This window comes from Salmo trutta, chromosome 12 (assembly GCF_901001165.1).
Source record: "Salmo trutta chromosome 12, fSalTru1.1, whole genome shotgun sequence".
In the NCBI taxonomy this organism is placed as follows: domain Eukaryota; kingdom Metazoa; phylum Chordata; class Actinopteri; order Salmoniformes; family Salmonidae; genus Salmo; species Salmo trutta.
The window spans coordinates 36,460,170-36,481,129 of record NC_042968.1 but is presented as its reverse complement, the minus strand read 5'-3'; the positions used below and the strand labels follow the sequence as shown (position 1 = coordinate 36,481,129).

The window sequence follows — 20,960 nt, the reverse complement described above, 5'->3', positions numbered from 1 at the left end:
CTTCAAAGGGCTGAGGGTCTAGGGAGAGGGGTGGTGAAGGGGGACGGAGAAGGGGAGGTGAGGGGGCAAACAGGCAGTGCTCCTGTTTATCACTAGCAGCACCAAAAGCGTCATGTTGACACAAAACTAATTTACATTTTTAAATGACTTGGCCATTGACTTTTCCTAAATAAGTATATTTAACACAGCACAGCTGATGGCCCATCTAAACTACACCTAAACTATATTGAAATACATTTTACACATAATAATAGAGTTATCCTAAACACAAGATTAAATTGACAATAGTCTGATGGGTGACAATATTAACAATGGTCTAATTGTATTTGAAGAGATGGGCTAGCGCAGCTTGGAATTGATACAGAGGCAGGGAAACGCAGCAACAGAAAGTGACTTTTAAAATGATCCTACAGTCGGGGTAGGCAACTAGATTTTTATCAGAGCGGATGGTCGGGGAGGCAGAACATTATTACAATCATTTGTGCACCGCAAATGACCACAACTAAGCCCAAAAAGAGATTGTATTTGAAAATAACAATCATTCCATACCTTGATTACACTGAGACACAATCACGTCTCTTTTTTTATTCCTGGAAATACTTGGGAATAGATTTCCTAAATTAAACTCATTTTTAGCTGAATTCCTGGTGATTTTACTGTCTCATTGCCGACCCGTGCTACAGAGTCATATGCAGGTAAGACATTTTGATTTCTGTATAATATCTGAAAGAGACGATTCTGAGGTTTCCAAAACACTAATTTTTGCCAAATAGCTCAAAATAAAAGAGATGAGCTCTATTTCAAAATGTCACCTTTACCAAGAATAACCACTTCCATGCACTCCACACATGAACACGTGGCAGCATACAGCCCAGGCTACTAAGCAAGGACTAGTAACATAATAAAACAGATAATGCTATTCTGTTCTTTTGAAATACATTTTCTTATTTCAATGTTTCTTAAGACCTGCCAAAATGACATCATAATAGAAATTATAATGGGTGTGGTTAGAGGTTTTTCATTTTCTTTACAAATAGGCTACAGTAACATATACTAATGAAAATGCTATTATGTTCTTTATAAAATATACAAATTTGTATTCTAATGTTACCTTCATAAACACAACCAAAGGAACATTTTTCAGGATGCATATATTAAATGGATTTAGACTGTTTGAATGTTGACATCAAAAAGACGCGGCATTGGCGCAGAGCGGGACCGCTCGAGGACTGGCATTTCTACTGTTAAGAGGACCGTAAAACCTCTTTTACCACAGTAGCTGAGTTAGTTAATGATGGTCAGAATGCAAATAAATCCCTACAAACGGTGAAAACAGTCATAGGCTGGTTTCTGAGGCAGTTAGATGGTACCGTATTATTATCAACTGCTGTATTGTTACTGTATAAACACTTTACAGTACAGAGATTAGAGAACACAGATTATCCAGTGTATCAGGGTTACATTGGGGTTTAGTAGATGACGGACCAACAATGGGTTGGGTTCCCATAATTCTTTCTCACAGAGATCCATGCAATCATGTATGGTTGTCCGGGGCTACAACAACAACGTGTATTGTTGGGGTTACCGGTGGACCGGTTAGGGAACTACTGGTCTAGGAGATGGTTTGAGATAGGGTTGTCAGGGTTGTCACGGTAGCAGTATCGCGATAAGTCTCGTGGCAAGGAAACAAAACATGAAGCGGATTTCATTTCTAAAGGAAAACAATCCTAATCTTGGAAACAAAGAGCATTATGTTATCATCCAGAGTCAAATGTGTTTATTTTCCAAGCTATACACAATATTGTAAGAAAGGTTCCTAAAGGACCAAATAGTAGTCTGCTTCATCTTTTCGCCATGGAAAATCGAGAATGGTATTATTGTGATACTGGTATCATGACAACCATACAGGGCAGTAGTGTACAGTATGTTACATGGTCTCTGGCGGGCACGGGGAACAGACAGGTGACAACAGGAGAGTTACCTGGTCTCTGGCGGGCACAGGGAACAGACAGGTGACAACAGGAGAGTTACCTGGTCTCTGGCGGGCACGGGGAACAGACAGGTGACAACAGGAGAGTTACCTGGTCTCTGGCGGGCACGGGGAACAGACAGGTGACAACAGGAGAGTTACCTGGTCTCTGGCGGGCAAGGGGAACAGACAGGTGACAACAGGAGAGTTACCTGGTCTCTGGCGGGCAAGGGGAACAGACAGGTGACAACAGGAGAGTTACCTGGTCTCTGGCGGGCACGGGGAACAGACAGGTGACAACAGGAGAGTTACCTGGTCTCTGGCGGGCAAGGGGAACAGACAGGTGACAACAGGAGAGTTACCTGGTCTCTGGCGGGCAAGGGGAACAGACAGGTGACAACAGGAGAGTTACCTGGTCTCTGGCGGGCACGGGGAACAGACAGGTGACAACAGGAGAGTTACCTGGTCTCTGGCGGGCAAGGGGAACAGACAGGTGACAACAGGAGAGTTACCTGGTCTCTGGCGGGCAAGGGGAACAGACAGGTGACAACAGGAGAGTTACCTGGTCTCTGGCGGGCACGGGGAACAGACAGGTGACAACAGGAGAGTTACCAGGTCTCTGGCGGGCAAGGGGAACAGACAGGTGACAACAGGAGAGTTACCTGGTCTCTGGCGGGCAAGGGGAACAGACAGGTGACAACAGGAGAGTTACCTGGTCTCTGGCGGGCAAGGGGAACAGACAGGTGACAACAGGAGAGTTACCTGGTCTCTGGCGGGCACGGGGAACAGACAGGTGACTATAGCAGGACAGGAGATCTGTTTCTGGGGCTGGCTCAGTGGACACATCTCCTTTAGACTGTAGATGAACACTTCCTGCTCCTAGAACACACACACACAAGTAAATACACACACACGTGCATGTACAGTTGAAGTCAGAACTTTACATACACTTAACGTTGGTGTCATTAAAACTTGTTTTTCAACCACTCTACACATTTCTTGTTAACAAACTATAGTTTTGGCAAGTCAGTTAGGTCATCTACTTTGTGCGTGACAAGTAATTTTTTCAACAATTGTTTACAGACAGATTATTTCACATATAATTCACTGTATCACAATTCTAGTGGGTCAGAAGTTTACATACACTAAGTTGAGGGTGCCTTTTAACAGCATGGAAAATTCCAGAAAATGGCTTTAGAAGCTTCTGATAGACTAATTGACATCATTTGAGTCAATTGGAGGTGTACCTGTGGATGTATTTCAAGGCCTATCTTCAAACTCAGTGCCTCTTTGCTTGACATCATGGGAAAATCTAAAGATATCAGCCAAGACCTCAGAAAACAAATTGTAGACCTCCACAAGTCTGGTTCATCCTTGGGAGCAATTTCCAAATGCCTGAAGGTACCACGTTCATCTGTACAAACAATAGTACGCAAGTATAAACACCATGGGACCACGCAGCCATCATACCACTCAGGAAGGAGACGCATTCTGTCTCCTAGAGATGAACGTACTTTGGAGCTAAAAGTGCAAATCAATCCCAGAACCACAGCAAATGACCTTGTGAAGATGCTGGAGGAAATGGGTACAAAAGTATCTATATCCACAGTAAAACGAGATATAACCTGAAAGGCCGCTGAACAAGGAAGAAGCCACTGCTCCAAAACCGCCATAAAAAAGCCAGACTACGGTTTGCAACTGCACATGGGGACAAATATTGTACTTTTTGGAGAAATGTCCTCTGGTCTGATGAAACAAAAATAGAACTGTTTGGCCATAATGACCATCGTTATGGTCATTATGGCCAAAAAGGGGGAGGCTTGCAAGCCGAAGAACACCATCCCAACCGTGAAGCACAGGGGTGGCAGTATCATGTTGCGAGGGTGCTTTGCTGCAGGAGGGACTGGTGCACTTCACAAAATAGATGGCATCATAAGGAGGGAAAGTTATATGGATATATTGAAGCAACATCTCAAGACATCAGTCAGGAAGTTAAAGCTTGGTCACAAATGGGTCTTCCAAATGGACAATGACCCAAAGCATACTTCCAAAGTTGTGGCAAAATGGCTTAAGGACAACAAAGTCAAGGTATTGGAGTGGCCATCACAAAGCCCTGACCTCAATCCTATAGAAAATGTGTGGGCGGAACTGAAAAAGCGTGTGTGAGCAAGGAGGCCTACAAACCTGACTCAGTTACACCATCTCTGTCAGGAGGAATGGGCCAAAATTCACCCAACTTATTGTGGGAAGCTTGTGGAAGGCTACCCAAAACGTTTGACCCAAGTTAAACAATTTAAAGGCAATGCTACCAAATACTAATTGAGTGTATGTAAATGTCTGACCCACTGGGAATGTGATGAAAAAAATAAAAGATGAATAAATCATTCTCTCTACTATTATTCTGACATTTCACATTCTTAAAATAAAGTGGTGATCCTAACTGACCTAAGACAGGGAATTTTTACTAGGATTAAATGTCAGGAATGATGAAAAACTGAGTTTAAATGTATTTGGCTGGTGTATGTAAACTTCTAACATACTGTACATACAGTACCAGTCAAAGGTTTGGACACCTAATCATTCCATAGTTTTTAATTTTTTTTTACTATTTTCTACTTTGTAGAATAATAGTGATGACATCAAAAAAATGTTAAACAAATCAAAATATATTTTATATTTGAGATTCTTCAAATATATATTCTTCCTTTGCCTTGATGACAGCTTTGCACACTCTTGGCATTCTCTCAACCAGCTTCATGAGGTAGTCTCCTGGAATGCTTTTCAATTAACAGGTGTGCCTTGTTAAAAGTTAATTTGTTGAATGTCTTTCCTTCTTAATGCGTTTGAGACAATCAGTTGTGTTGTGACAAGGTAGGGTGGTATACAGAAGATAGCCCTATTTGGTAAAAGACCAAGTCCATATTATTGCAAGAACAGCTCAAATAAGCAAAGAGAAATGACTGTCCATCATTACTTTAAGACATGAAGGTCAGTCAATCTGGAAAATTTAAAGTGCAGTTGCAAAAACCATCAAGCGCTATGATGAAACTGGCTCTCATGAGGGCTACCACAGGAAAGGAAGACAGAGTTACCTCTGCTGCAAAGGATAAGGTCAGAGTTACCAGCCTCAGAAATCAGCATTTAACTGCACCTCAGATTGCACCTCACAGAGTTCAAGTAACAGACACATCTCAACATCAACTGTTCAGAGGAGACTGTGTGAATCAGGCCTGCTGCAAAGAAACCACGAATAAAGGTCACCAATAGGAAGATCTGGTTTGCGCTTTGTGGGACTGTCATTTGTTTTTCAACAGGACAATGACCCAATATACCTCCAGGCTGTGTAAGGGCTATTTGAGCAAGAAGGAAAGTGGTGGAGTGTTGCATCAGATGACCTGGCCTCCACAATAACCAGACCTCAACCCAATTGAGATGGTTTGGGATGAGTTGGAGCGCAGAGTGAAGGAAAAGCAGCCAACAAGTGCTCAGCATGTGGGAACTCCTTCAAGACTGTTGGAAAAACATTACAGCTGAAGCTGGTTGAGAGAATGCCAAGAGTGTGCAAAGCTGTCATCAAGGCAAAGGGTGGCTACTTTGAAGATTCTAAAATCTAAAACATATTTTGATTTGTTTAACACTTTTTTGGTTACTACATGATTTCATGTGTTATTTCATAGTTTTGACGTCTTCACTATTATTCTACAATGTAGAAAATAGTAAGAATAAAGAAAAACCCTTGAATGAGTAGGTGTGTCCAAACTTTTGATTGGTACAGTACACGCACGATCACACACTTACAGAAACTAAATGTATACAGATATACATAATCTACTCAAGGTGGATAATGTTATAAGCTTCCATTTCATGGGCAAAGCAATACTTAAAAAATATTGCCAATGATCATTTTGTATATAAACACCCATTTATTCTTTAACATGTACCCTAATTCCATAAGTACCAGTGTATTCCTGGCAGTTCCCAATGACCCTCCCCAAACATGTTATCACTAGACTTTACGCTGCTTCACCAGGTTAACATGACAGCAACAAAACTCAGCCTAAGCGTACACACTACAAAGCCACAGGTTAGACTAGAGATGAACATACTTATGGTATGGGGAGAGCAATTGTACTGACATGGTGTCAACATGTACATTGGTTACATAACGAAATCCACCTAAGAAGGCTTATGCCTGAGGTTTTATGTCATGCTGAGTTCCATTGCGACAGAGGGCTATGTAAACTGTAAACTTGCAATGTAAATCCAGTGTTAAGGATAGTTTGGCCAAACCCACCCCCAGTGTTTATGTAAACTCACATTTAAGTAAACTGTCAGATGCAAAGAACATGTATGAATAAATATAAGTATTCTACTCTAATGTCCATAGGAAACCCAGTGTTAGTGATTGATTGGCCAACTCCAACCCCAGTGTTAGTGATTGTTTGGGCAACCCCAGTGTTAGTGATTGTTTGGCCAACCTCTGTGGCGGTCCATAAGGTGTTGTCCATCTTCATCTGACAGCTCAGCCTGGTTCCTGGACACGGCATCCTCTTCACCTCTACCTGACCCTTCTCTACGTTCACCACACTGTAGTTCCTATAGGACAACACACATTCACTATCACACTGTAGTTCCTATAGGACAACACACATTCACTATCACACTGTAGTTCCTATAGGACAACACACATTCACTATCACACTGTAGTTCCTATAGGACAACACACATTCACTATCACACTGTAGTTCCTATAGGACAACACACATTCACTACCACACTGTAGTTCCTATAGGACAACACACATTCACTACCACACTGTAGTTCCTATAGGACAACACACATTCACTACCACACTGTAGTTCCTATAAGACAACACACATTCACCATCACACTGTAGTTCCTATAAGACAACACACATTCACTATCACACTGTAGTTCCTATAGGACAACACACATTCACTATCACACTGTAGTTCCTATAGGACAACACACATTCACTACCACACTGTAGTTCCTATAGGACAACACACATTCACTATCACACTGTAGTTCCTATAGGACAACACACATTCACTACCACACTGTAGTTCCTATAGGACAACACACATTCACTATCACACTGTAGTTCCTATAAGACAACACACATTCACTATCGCAGAGTATCTAGAACACACACACACACACACACAGTAGTCCAGCAAGTCATACCGAGACAATACACACCATTTAACCGTGTTACCCTGACACAGAGTTAGGACAGTATTCAATCTTTCTCCTTCTTCCCCTGGCGGAGTAGTACCTGCTAACAATTATCATGTCATTCTCATGGTCGGTTCCCATGCTGGAAGCCCTGGCGCAATACCTCTATGAGGGGGTATTAGAATTACAAAGGATCTCTATGGGGTTAACAGCAGGACAGCTGCAGGCAACAGCAGTCATTAGCACCACCTGTATGGAGCGATGAAAGCTGCCTTTATCGTAGTGAGATTATCTCCCAGTCCCTAAGCACACACAGTCACACACAGGGGGAGAGCAACACTAAAGCAATTACTTTCCACCTGGGATCTTTATTACAGGACAGGAGTGTGTGTGTGTTACTCTCAGAGAGGTATGTGCAGAGTATGTGTGTGTGTGTGTGTGTGTTCTGCCTCCACTGCTCTTTATAAGATAGTCCAAGCATAAGCAGCTTAAATACATTTACATTACATTTACATTTAAGTCATTTAGCAGACGCTCTTATCCAGAGCGACTTACAAATTGGTAAATACACCCTCAGATCCTCAGGAAGTCTACACTGAGACTTTTTGGCCCAGGAAAACCTCTGAAATCAACACAAAGAGAAACCAACCTGTCGTCCTTGTCCCCGTCCCAGAAGACAGCGCTGTGTCCCTGCAAGTGGGACAGGAAGAGCTGGGAGTGTGTGTCACAGGCCAGCAGGTACCTCAGACATGGGAAACTGGGCTCCTGCATCTGCCTCACACACTGCATGGCCAGGGGCCTCTGGATCAAGAGAGAGACACACAGTCACTATGTCATACTGTAAGCCAGGGTTCCCCAATTGGTGGCCAGTGGATTGGTGATTTTATCTGAGCAAAAAGAATGTTGGACACAAAAGACTGTAAAAACACCAGCAAATCAGCCCCAAGTATTCCCATGCATAATAGAGAGATATACTGTACTGTATATAAAAATGTATGTGGACACCCCTTCAAATTAGTGGATTCGGCTATTTCAGCCACACCCATTACTGACAGGTGTATAAAATCGAGCACACAGCCATGCAATCTCCATAGACAAACATTGGCAGTAGAATGGCCTTACAGAAGAGCTCAGTGACTTTCAATGTGGCACCGTCTTACGATACCACCTTTCCAACAAGTCAGTTCGTCAAATGTTTGCCTTGCTAGAGCTGCCCCAGGCAACTGTAAGTGCTGTTATTGTGAAATGGAAACGTCTAGGAGCAACAACGGCTCAGCCGTGAAGTGGTAGGCCACGCAAGCTCACAGAACGACCGCCGAGTGCTGAAGCGTGTAGCACATAAAAATGGTCTGTCCACGGTTGCAACACTCACTACTGAGTTCCAAACTGCCTCTGGAAGCAACGTCAGCACAAGAGCTGTTCGTTGGGAGCTTCATGAAATGGGTTTCCATGGCCGAGCAGCCGCACACAAGTCTAAGATCACCATGCCAAGCGTCGGCTGGAGCCATTAGACTTTAGAGCTGTGGAAACGCGTTCTTCGGAGTGATGAATCACACGTCACCATCTGGCAGTCCGACGGACGAAACTGGGTTTGGCAGATGCCAGGAGAACGCTACCTGCCCGAATGCATAGTGCCAACTGTAAAGTTTGGTGGAGGAGGAATAATGGTCTGGGGCTGTTTTTCATGGTTCGGGTTAGGCCCCTTAGTTCCAGTGAAAGGAAATCTTAACGCTACAGCATACAACAACATTCTAGATGATTCTGTGTTTCCAACTTTGTGGCAACTGCATGACAATGTCCTTGTGCACAAAGCAAGTTCCATATAGAAATTGTTTGTGGAGATCGGTGTGGAATAACTTGACTGGCCTGCACAGAGCCCTGACCACAACCCCATCGAACACCTTTGGATGAATTGGAACGCCGACTTCAAGCCAGGCCTAATCACCCAACATCAGTGCCCAACCTCACTAATGCTCTTGTAGCTGAATGGAAGCAAGTCCCCGCAGCAATGTTCCAACATCTAGTGGAAAGCCTTCCCAGAAGAGTGGAGGCTGTTATAGCAGCAAAGGGGGGGTCCAACTCCATATTAATGCCGATGAGCAGGTGTCCACATACTTTTGGTCATGTATTGTATATGTGATCGTATACAAATGTAAGCAAGGTTTGAAATTATTAAGTTTTAGTCAAACATTATATCTGTTTGGGCTTCTTGTTGTCAACTTGAAGTCTACAAATTATTTGTAGTTATGTTTCCGGCCCCCTGACTATCCACTTAAGAAAATAAGTTGAATCTAGTTGACAATCCCTGCTGTAAGCCACAGAGCATTGCAATATCAGTTGTTAATACACATCTAGACATATGAAAGACAGCATGATAGCATGATAGCATTATAGTGGTGCGGATTAGTCATCACACTTTCCTTTTTAAAAAGAGCATATCCAAGCCAGCACAGCTTGGCTCACTAGTGTGAAAAGTGTATTGGCGTCCCAGCAAACACAGCCCCTCACCTTCTCAGGCTTAGTGTCCCAGCACTCAATCATCAGGCCATGCAGACAGTGGAACTGGACTTCCTCTGGGTTTCCAAGGGTGGGACGGATGCCTTTAGACAGCTTCTTAGCTATCTGGAGCTGGTGCTGGCCCAACGCAGGCCTACAACCTGACAGCAACTCATACACAACCATCCCATACGAGAACATATCCACCTGGGTGAGTGAGTGAAAGAGAGAAAGAGAATGGGAGATTGATTTAATATGTTATATACACAATGTACAAAACATTAAGAATACCTGCTCTTTCCATGACATAGACTGACCAGGTGAAAGCTATGATCCCTTATTGATGTCACTTGTTAAAAACACTTCAAAAATCAGTGTAGATGGGGAGGAGGAGACAGGTTAAAGAAGGAGTTTTAAGCCTTGAGACAATTGAGACATGGATTGTGTGTGTGCCATTCAGAGGGTGAATGGGCAAGACAAAACATCTAAGTGCCTTTGAACAGGGTATGGTAGTAGGTGCCAGGCACACCAGTTTGTGTCAAGAACTGCAACGCTGCTGGGTTTTTCATGCTCAACAGTTTCCTTTGTGTATCAAGAATGGTCCACTATCCAAAAGACATCCAGCCAACGTGACACAACTGTGGAAAGCATTGGAGTCAACATGGACCAGCATCCCTGTGGAACGCTTTTGACACCTTGTTGTCCATGCTCCGACGAATTGAGGATGGGGGTTGCAACTCAATATTAGAAAGGTGTTCTTAATGTTTTGTACAGTCAGTGTATATATTTCTATATTGATTTAATTGCTTTGGCAATGTACGTTTCTATGCCAATAAAGCTTCTTCAATTGAATTGAAATGCACACACACACACACACACACACACACACACACACACACACACACACAAGTCATCCCATTGTAATAGTCAGACTAATGTTATCTATGAAGGCCATTCAGCTTGGTGATGGAACACAAAACAGCATATTTTCAGTCCAAGAAATAGTCCAAGTTGAATTCCTTTCTATGAATGGCCATGAGCTTGAGATGAACAGCCCACTGTGGCTTTCTTCCCAGGGTTTATTTAACGCAGCGCAGACAGATGGGGCCAAAATGCACCGGAGTGGTGAGTTTCCACGCTCTGTTAGCGTTACGGTAGCAGTCCTGGCTCCTCGCCACGATGACATCACTTGGCAACTATTCTGAGAATCCTCAACGTCCGTGGAACTCGGAGTCAGAGGGGCTACAGGAAGGGTCATGGTATATTCTCTATGGTACATTCTCTGTCTGTCATCAATCTCTAGCATTGGTATGACAGCGGAAATCCAATGTTGCCAAAGAAAATATGGGTTGTTGAATATTATACTATTATATTACACACTATTTATCTATACCCCGTTTATAGATTAGTTAAGTACACAGAATGTCTGGTATTCCATCTCTCCAGCTCTTTCTCCCTCTCGCCATCTCTCGCTTTTTCTCCATCTCTGTCTTTCCATTTTACTCTCTCCATCTCTGTCTTTCCATTTTAGTCACTTTCTTTCCTCTCCATCTCTTCCTGCAGTATTACAATAACTACATCCTGAAACCTCATTTGAAGTTAAATCAAAGAGGAACCAAAAAGGATTAATGTATGGCAGGAGGGACATGATTGGCTGAGAACAGCAGAACAGGGTCAGAGTTTAAAGTCACCTCTTACTTCCCTTTGAGAGGATGTTCAATTTAGTTGGAGGGTTATAGGCGATTTAACCCCCGACAAAAACAGTCAAACCAGTGTGTGCGTGTGTGTGCGTCAAACCACTTAAAAGCCCTGCTAAGCCAGCCCAGACCCCCTAGAGAGAGTGGAGCCCAGAGATGGTAGACAGCCATGTTGGAAAGGCTCATTAAAATGAGGACATAAAAGCCCATAGGATTAAAGTACACAGAGACAGAGTTGGTTGGTTGGCTTCATACCGTAGTTGGCTAATTCATGGTTGAATAATACATATCAGACTGGGAGTCGATTGCCTGATGAGCAACCACAGAGGGAGAGTTAATTGGATAATTCATATCAGGACGAGAGATGATTGGCTAATGAGCAGAAAAAGCAGGAGCTAATTGCCCACCTAACCAACATAGAGGGCAAGTTGAGTAAATTCCAGTATACTATAGAATATATTCCACAAGAAACTTGTCATTTACGGGAACACTTCACCTCAGACGGGTAGGCTATGGGATATTACTGTACGTCCAGTACACTCATACAGGCATTAGGGAATGGATGACTTAGTCATAGACATGTGGTAAATGATACACTCTACATGCTGTATGGACACATACTGTGTAAAAATATGGTACCCAGACATACTGCACAGTAAAACACACATCTCATTTCCTTACATTTCACTTGCAGCAGCACACATGTTACTAATCAGACACACGTTACTAATCAGACACACGTTACTAATCAGACACACGTTACTAATCAGACACACGTTACTAATCAGACACACGTTACTAATCAGACACACGTTACTAATCAGACACACGTTACTAATCAGACACACGTTACTAATCAGACACATGTTACTAATCAGACACTAACGTGACATGTCCAAAAGAGGAAGTGACCAGTCATAACAACACAGCCACCTTCCCATAAATCCACACAAGTCCTTTTCTCTGAGGACCGCATACCCACATAAAACAGGATATGTATATGGTGTAACATAGGGACCTAGTAATTATATAGGTGTACACTGAGTGGACTAAACATTAAGAACACCTGCTCCTTCCATGACATAGACTGACCAGGTGAATCCAGGTGAAAGCTATGATCCCTTATTGATGTCACTTGTTAAAACCACTTTAATCAGTGTAGATGAAGGAGAGGAAACAGGTTAAAGAAGGATTTTTAAGCCTTGAGACAGTTGAGACATGGATTGTGTATGTGTGTTATTCAGAGGGTGACTGGGCAAGACAAAATATTTAACAGCCTCTGAACAAGTATGGTAGTAGGTGCCAGGTGCACTGGTTTGTGTCAAGGACTGCAAGAACTGGGTTTTTCACGTTCAACAGTTCCCGTGTTCATCAAGAATGGTCAATCACCCAAAAGACATCCAGAAAACTTGACAACTGTGGAAAGCATTGGAGTCAACATGGACCAGCATCCCTATGGAACGCTTCGACACCTTGTAGAGTCCATGCCCTGACAAATTGAGGCTGTTCTGAGAGTAAAACGGATGGGGAGGTGCAACTCCATATTAGGACGGTGTTCTGAATGGTTTGTACACTCAGTGTATATAGATACTGCATGGAATTAAAGAAATCATGTCAATATAAGTCAGTTATGTTACAGCAAATGATAGTCAGAACTGTTACCCTAAATGATACAGTCAGTTATGTTACAGCAAATGATACAGTCAGTACCGTTACCCTAAATGATACAGTCAGTTATGTTACAGCAAATGATATAGTCAGTACCGTTACCCTAAATGATAGTCAGTTATATTACCCTAAATGATAGTCAGTACCGTTACCCTAAATCAGTGGTTCCCAAAGTTTTTATAGTCCCGTACCCCTTCAAACATTCAACCTCCAGCTGAGTACCCCCTCAAGCACCAGGGTCAGCGCACTCTCAAATGTTGTTTTTTGCCATCATTGTAAGCCTGCCACACACACACTATACGATACATGTCTTAAACATAAGAATGAGTGTGTTTTTGTCACAACCCGGCTCGTGGGAAGCGACAAAAAGCTCTTATAGGACCAGTGCACAAATAGTAATCTTAATCAATAATTTTGCTCTTTATTTAACCATCTTACATATAAAACCTTATTTGTTCATCAAAAATTGTGAATAACTCACCACAGGTTAATGAGAAGGGTATGCTTTAAAGGATGCACATACTCTGCAATGTTGGGTTGTATTGGAGAGAGTCTCAGTCTTAAATTCTTTTCCACACACAGTCTGTGCCTGTATTTAGTTATCATATTAGTGAGGGCCGAGAATCCACTCTCACATACTGTAGGTACGTGGTTGCAAAGGGCATCAGAGTCTTAACAGCGTGATTTGCCAAGGCAAGATACTCTGAGCGCAGCCCAATCCAGAAATCTGGCAGTGGCTTCTGATTAAATTTTCACAGAACCACTTGTTGCAATTTGGATGAGGCTCTCGGTAAGTGGACTGGAGGCAGGGCATGAAAGGGATAACGAATCCAGTTGTTTGTGTCATCCGTCTCGGGAAAGTACCTGCGTAATTGCGCACCCAACTCACTCAGGTGCTTCGTTATATCACATTTAACATTGTCCGTAAGCTTGAGTTCATTTGCACACAAAAAAAAATCATACAATGATAGAAAGACCTGTGTGTTGTCCTTGTTAATGCAGACAGAGAAGAGTCCCTGTAATCCTAGATTCAGATCTTTCAGGCGAGAAAAAACATCACCCAGATAGGCCAGTCGTGTGAGGAACTCGTCATCATGCAAGCGGTCAAACAAGTGAAAATTATGGTCAGTAGAGAAAACATTAAGCTCGTCTCAATTAAAAAAAACGTGTCAATACTTTGTCCCTTGACAACCAGCGCACTTCTTTATGTTGTAAAAGCTTTACATGGTCGCTGCCCATATCATTGCATAGTGCTGAAAATACACGAGAGTTCAGGGGCCTTGCTTTAACAAAGTTAACCATTTTCACTGTAGTGTCCAAAACGTCTTTCAAGCTGTCAGGCATTCCCATGGCAGCAAGAGCATCTCGGTGGATGCTGCAGTGTACCCAAGTGGTGTCGGGATCAACTGCTTGCACGCACGTTACCACTCCACTATGTCTCCCTGTCATGGCTTTTGCGCCATCAGTACAGATACCAACACATCTTGACCACCAAAGTCCATTTGATGTCACAAAGCTGTCCAGTACTTTAAAAATATCCTCTCCTGTTGTCCTGGTTTCCAGTGGTTTGCAGAAGAGGATGTCTTCCTTAATTGACCCCCCATAAACGTAACGGACATATACCAGGAGCTGTGCCAGGCCCGCCATGTCTGTTGACTCATCCAGCTGTAACGCATAGAATTCACTGGCTTGTATGCGAAGCAGTAATTGTTTCAAAAGATCTCCTGCCATGTCACTGACGCGTCGTGAAAGTGTTGTTTGATGAAGGCATTGTCTGTATAGTTTCTTTGGCCTTTTCCCACAGTATTGTCCCAGCCATATCTGCGGTAGCAGGAACAATTTAGTCCTCCACAATAGCATGGGACTTGCCTGTCCTAGCCACTCGGTAGCTCACCATATAAGATGCTTCTAGCCCCTTCTTATTAATGGTATCTGTTACTTTTATACATGAAAGTCATCTTAATTCTCACTCCAAAAACTCCCATGGCTTATTTTTCAAATTGGCATGTTTTGTTTCTAAATGTCTGCGCAAGAGTGAAGGTTTCATCGAGTTGTGAGATAGTACTTTTGCACATATAACACACTGTGGCTGAGGAAAGGCACTACTCCCAATATAAGAGAACCCCAAATCAATGTAGTTCTCATCATATTTGCACCTCTTCGATGGTCCAACGCCCCATTCTGTTGTTCGGTGCTTTCCTGGATAAGGGGGCAGTAGCTCTTCGGCTGCATCAGATTCACAACTGTCAGTGTCCATGCTAGCTGGACTAACAACAAATGTAGAATTACTGATGCTAGCATTGGATGTGCTCATGGAAGCAGAACAACTTGTGTCGTCGACAGGTGCAGGTGTAGTACTGCTGGTATGCGTCTCTATGGACGCCGGCCTTACGTTTTTTTAGCCATTTATACATTTTAGAGTAAACGGAAATGAGCAGCAGCTACGTTTGGATACATATGGACCGTTAGTGGAATTCCTGCGAGAGAGTAACGGTTAATGTCATTGGATGTTAATTATTTGACTAGGCTACCTGTATATGACATTGTGTTGTATTTCGCTGAACACTAGATAGTTCAATTACATTTTTTGGCAGTGAAACGAGGCTACTCAGGTGAGAAAAAAAACCTTACCCAAATGTATAGCCCCGTTGGAAAATATAAATGGACTGTTTGAAAATGTGAAGATTTTTTCTTCTTCCCCAAAACAAAAATACAAAATAAATATATTTATTTTTAATTTATTTTATAAAAATGTGACTATCATTTAGGGCAGGTATTCCCAAACTGAGGTACGTGCAATGCCGTCGGGGGTACCTAAATGATATTCAGTACCATTACCCTAAATGATACAGTCAGTAATATTACCCTAAATGTTAGTCATTAACATTACCCTAAATGATACAGTCAGTAACATTACCCTACAGTCAACAGCACTAGCCTAAATACAAGGAAATGTTGGTCAGTACAATTGCCACATAGGGCAGGTAGCCTAGTGGTTAGAGCATTGGACTAGTAACCGAAAGGTTGCAAGATCAAATCCCTGAGCTGAACAAGGCAGTTAACCCACTGTTCCTAGGCCGTCATTGAAAATAAGAATTTGTTCTTAACCGACTTGCCTAGTTAAATAAAGGTAAAATAAAATATAAAAAAATACCACCACACAGACATAAATAGGCATACAGTTGTATGTTATACTAAAAGAACAACCTATAGAACAAATAAAGACAGTTTGAAGATTGTAGTGAGTCCCTATTGGGACTATTCCATTGGTTCCTTTGTACCAGGCAGAGTAAATCAAGTACAGATTAAGTATTTGTGTGTAATATATGTATGTAGTTGACCCCAGGTGTGGTAGGCACTACCTTACATTACACATTGACATTCAAGTTATTTAGCAGACGCTCTTATCCAGAGCGACTTTCAGGAGCAATTAGGGTTAAGTGCCTTGCTCAAGAGCACCTTGACAGATTTTTCAACAAGTCAGCTCAGGAATTCGAACCAGCGACCTTTCGGTTACTGGCCCAACGCTCTTAACTGCTAGGTTACCTGCCACCATAGACCTTCTAATCATCTACCTTCTCATCATAAACGATGCCTGGGCGTATCTCGGGGGCCTGGTACCCTGGCGTGCCCTCCACCCCCAGTGCCCCCTCGTGGAAGGACTGGCGCGAGATGCCGTAGTCCGACAGCTTGATATTCACCGGGTCACACACCTAGGATGAGGCAAAGAAGGATTACGCCAACTTCACACAAACATGCAACACTATTGTTACTACTGGGAGGGCCAAAACACTTCTGGTTTTCATCCTCTCCTTCTCATCAGGGACTGATTCAGACCTGGGACACCAGGTGAGTGCATTTAACTACCAGGTAAAAACAAAAAAACTGAAGTGTTTTGGCTTTCCAGGACTGGAATTGAACAAACCAGACATAGTGGCTAGGGGTCGATTTGGAATTCTGCCCTTCATACTAATCACCTACCTCCAGGGACCACACCAGGATGTTGTCTGACTTGAGGTCACAGAAGATGATGTTCTTCCTGTGCAGGTAGGCCAGCCCCGCTGCGATCTGATAGGCTGCCTTGAAGGTGAGCATGTGACCCAGAGGCATGTACCTGGAGCCTGATGGGGAGAGGGGGTGGAGTTAAAAGGGCAAGTTTAAAATGTTTTCATAACTTGAGTAGAGAAGATTCTCAGCATTGGGGATCTCTCTAGCTGTGGATCTCTCTCTCTCTCGCCGTCTCTCTCCCTGTCTGGTGTGTCAGTCTTTGTCTCTCTCTCTTTCTACCTCTTCATACCTTTATGTCTGTCCTCCAGCACAATGTTGAGGCTGCCCAGGGGAGCCAGCTGCAGGGCGAAGCAGAGTGGGTGGATACTGATTCCCACCAGGGGCACGATGCACGGGTGCTGCAGGGAGTGGAGCATGCTGGCCTCCTGGCGGAACTCTGAGAAGCTCCGGCACGCGTCCATGGACTGAAGGTGCTTCATCATGGTGTCTGGTGGAGGGACGGGAGTGGGGTGAGGAGAGAGGGGTGGGGTCAGAAGAGGAGGAGGGGAGTGGGGTGAGGAGAGAGGGGTGGGGTCAGAAGAGGAGGAGGGGAGTGGGGTGAGGAGAGGGGGGTGGGGTGAGGAGGAGGGGAGTGGGGTGAGGAGAGGGGGAGGGGAGTGGGGTCAGGAGAGGAGAGTGGGGTCAGGAGAGGAGGAGGGGAGTGGGGTCAGGAGAGGAGCAGGGGAGTGGGGTGAGGTGAGGAGAAGGAGGTGGGGGTCAGGAGAGGAGGAGGGGAGTGGGGGGGTGGTGTCATGAGAGGAGGAGGGGAGTGAGGTGAGGAGAGGGGAGGGGTGAGGAGAGGGGGTGGGGTCAGGAGAGGAGGGGGGAGGGGTGAGGAGAGGGGGGTGGGGTCAGGAGAGGAGGGGGAGGGGTGAGGAGAGGGGGATGGGGTCAGGAGAGGGGGGTGGGGTCAGGAGAGGAGGGGGGTGTGGGTCAGGAAGGGAGGAGAGGAAAGTTAACAGTCACACATCAAATCACATTTTATTTGTCATATGCACCAAATTCTTACCAGCCCTTAACCAAAAATACAGTTTAGAAAAATAAGACTTAAGAAAATATTTACTAAATAAACTAAAGTAAAAAAATAAAAGAGTAACAATAAAATAACAATAAGGAGGCTTTATACAGGGGGTACTGGTATTGAGTCAATGTGCGGGGATACAGGTTAGTCCAGGTCATTGAGGTAAAATGTACATGTAGGTAGGGGTAAAGTGACTATGCATTGATAATAACAGAGAGTAGCAGCAGGGGGGGGGGGGGGGGGGGGCAATGCTAATCTAGGTAGCCATTTGATTAGCTGTTCAGCAGTCTTATGGCTTGGGGGTAGAAGCTGTTAAGGAGCCTTTTGGACCTAGACTTGGCGCTCCAGTACTGTTTGCCGTGTGGTAGCAGAGAGAACAGTCTATGACTTGGGTGGCTGGAGTCAAACATGGAGTTAAAACATGCATCAAAACATGAAGATCCACTTTGGAACGTAAATGCTGCTTGAAATCATAAAATCATAAAATTGACAGATAGATTTGTAAAAGTATTCATGTAGTCCCTCTGTGTGGCTCTGGACATGGGCAGAGCTTACAAAACCAGATGAAAAAACCATGGTTCCAGTTACCGGGGACAGATTTACACCCCTAGCCGTGTTAATGGTGCGGGCCAGAGAGAGGGGCTGTCGTGGCCTCTTTAACAGAGAACATCTGGGATTGGTACATCTCTTTTTGGACCAAAATGTATGAAATATAACCATTGATTCTTGAGTAATGTAACTTATAACATGAGTGGTTATATTTCTCCAGACCCTCAGCTGTTTACCAAAATACTGATAGTCCATTAATAGATGTGTGTGTGTGTGTGTTGACGTGTGTGTGTACATGTGTTCACGTGTGTGTGTGTTGACGTGTGTGTGTGTGTGTGTGTGTGTGTGTGTGTATATATATATATATATATATATATATATATATATATATATATATATATGTGTTGACATGTGTGTGTTAATGGTTTTGGTTACAGGTGCCTGCTGTGCTGGGGTCCCTCTCTCTTTCTATAAAGGCTAATGAGAAGTATTAGGTTTCTGGCTGTACTCAACCTCTACACCGGGGTTGGAAACTAGATTCAGCAACGGGACGATTTTTGTCAGAGCGAATGGTTGGGAAGACGGAAAATAATCATAAGAATTTGAACACTACAAACTGACCACAACTAAGCCCAAAAATATTGTTGTTTTTTTACATTGAGACTCCACCATGTCTCTTTTTTATTTGTGGGAATACTTGGGAACAGATTTCCTAAATATATATTCTCAAGTATTTCCAGGAATAAAAAAAGAGACGTGATGGTGTCTCAGTGTAATCAAGGTATGGAATGATTGTACACTGCTCAAAAAAATAAAGGGAACACTTAAACAACACAATGTAACTCCAAGTCAATCACACTTCTGTGAAATCAAACTGTCCACTTAGGAAGCAACACTGATTGACAATACATTTCACATGCTGTTGTGCAAATGGAATAGACAACAGGTGGAAATTATAGGCAATTAGCAAGACACCCCCAATAAAGGAGTGGTTTTGCAGGTGGTGACCACAGACCACTTCTCAGTTCCTATGCTTCCTGGCTGATGTTTTGGTCACTTTTGAATGCTGGCGGTGCTTTCACTCTAGTGGTAGCATAAGACGGAGTCTACAACCCACACAAGTGGCTCAGGTAGTGCAGCTCATCCAGGATGGCACATCAATGCGAGCTGTGGAAAGAAGGTTTGCTGTGTCTGTCAGCGTAGTGTCCAGAGCATGGAGGCGCTACCAGGAGACAGGCCAGTACATCAGGAGACGTGGAGGAGGCCGTAGGAGGGCAACAACCCAGCAGCAGGACCGCTACCTCCGCCTTTGTGCAAGGAGGAGCAGGTGGAGCACTGCCAGAGCCCTGCAAAATGACCTCCAGCAAGCCACAAATGTGCATGTGTCTGCTCAAACGGTCAGAAACAGACTCCATGAGGGTGGTATGAGGGCCCGATGTCCACAGGTGGGGGTTGTGCTTACAGCCCAACACCGTGCAGGATGTTTGGCATTTGCCAGAGAACACCAAGATTGGCAAATTCGCCACTGGCGCCCTGTGCTCTTCACAGATGAAAGCAGGTTCACACTGAGCACATGTGACAGACATGACAGAGTCTGGAGACGCCGTGGAGAACGTTCTGCTGCCTGCAACATCCTCCAGCATGACCGGTTTGGCGGTGGGTCAGTCATGGTGTGGGGTGGCATTTCTTTGGGGGGCCGCACAGCCCTCCATGTGCTCGCCAGAGGTAGCCTGACTGCCATTAGGTACCGAGATGAGATCCTCAGACCCCTTGTGAGACCATATGCTGGTGCGGTTGGCCCTGGGTTCCTCCTAATGCAAGACAATGCTAGACCTCATGTGGCTGGAGTGTGTCAGCAGTTCCTGCAAGAGGAAGGCATTGATGCTATGGACTGGCCCGCCCGTTCCCCAGACCTGAATCCAATTGAGCACATCTGGGACGTCATGTCTCGCTCCATCCACCAACGGCACGTTGCACCACAGACTGTCCAGGAGTTGGCGGATGCTTTAGTCCAGGTCTGGGAGGAGATCCCTCAGGAGACCATCCTCCACCTCATCAGGAGCATGCCCAGGCGTTGTAGGGAGGTCATCTAGGCACGTGGAGGCCACACACACTACTGAGCCTCATTTTGACTTGTTTTAAGGACATTACATTAAAGTAGGATCAGCCTGTAGTGTGGTTTTTCCACTTTAATTTTGAGTGTGACTCCAAATCCAGACCTCCATGGGTTGATAAATTGGATTTCCATTGATTATTTTTGTGTGATTTTGTTGTCAGCACATTCAACTATGTAAAGAAAAAAGTATTTAATAAG

General features: G+C 44.0%; 1 protein-coding gene across 1 annotated transcript in view; it reads right to left on the bottom strand.

Annotated features, from left to right (window-relative positions):
- LOC115203470 (leucine-rich repeat serine/threonine-protein kinase 1) overlaps positions 1–20,960 on the bottom strand; it is a 121,921-nt gene that overhangs the window by 14,177 nt on the left and 86,784 nt on the right. The window contains exons 27-33 of the mRNA XM_029768168.1: positions 17,327–17,524; positions 17,011–17,150; positions 16,605–16,742; positions 9,677–9,871; positions 7,818–7,969; positions 6,448–6,565; positions 2,732–2,848 (exon numbers count right to left, since the gene is read on the bottom strand). Of these exons, the coding sequence (XP_029624028.1) occupies positions 2,732–2,848; positions 6,448–6,565; positions 7,818–7,969; positions 9,677–9,871; positions 16,605–16,742; positions 17,011–17,150; positions 17,327–17,524 (1,058 nt within the window). The remainder of the gene's footprint in view (positions 1–2,731; positions 2,849–6,447; positions 6,566–7,817; positions 7,970–9,676; positions 9,872–16,604; positions 16,743–17,010; positions 17,151–17,326; positions 17,525–20,960) is intronic.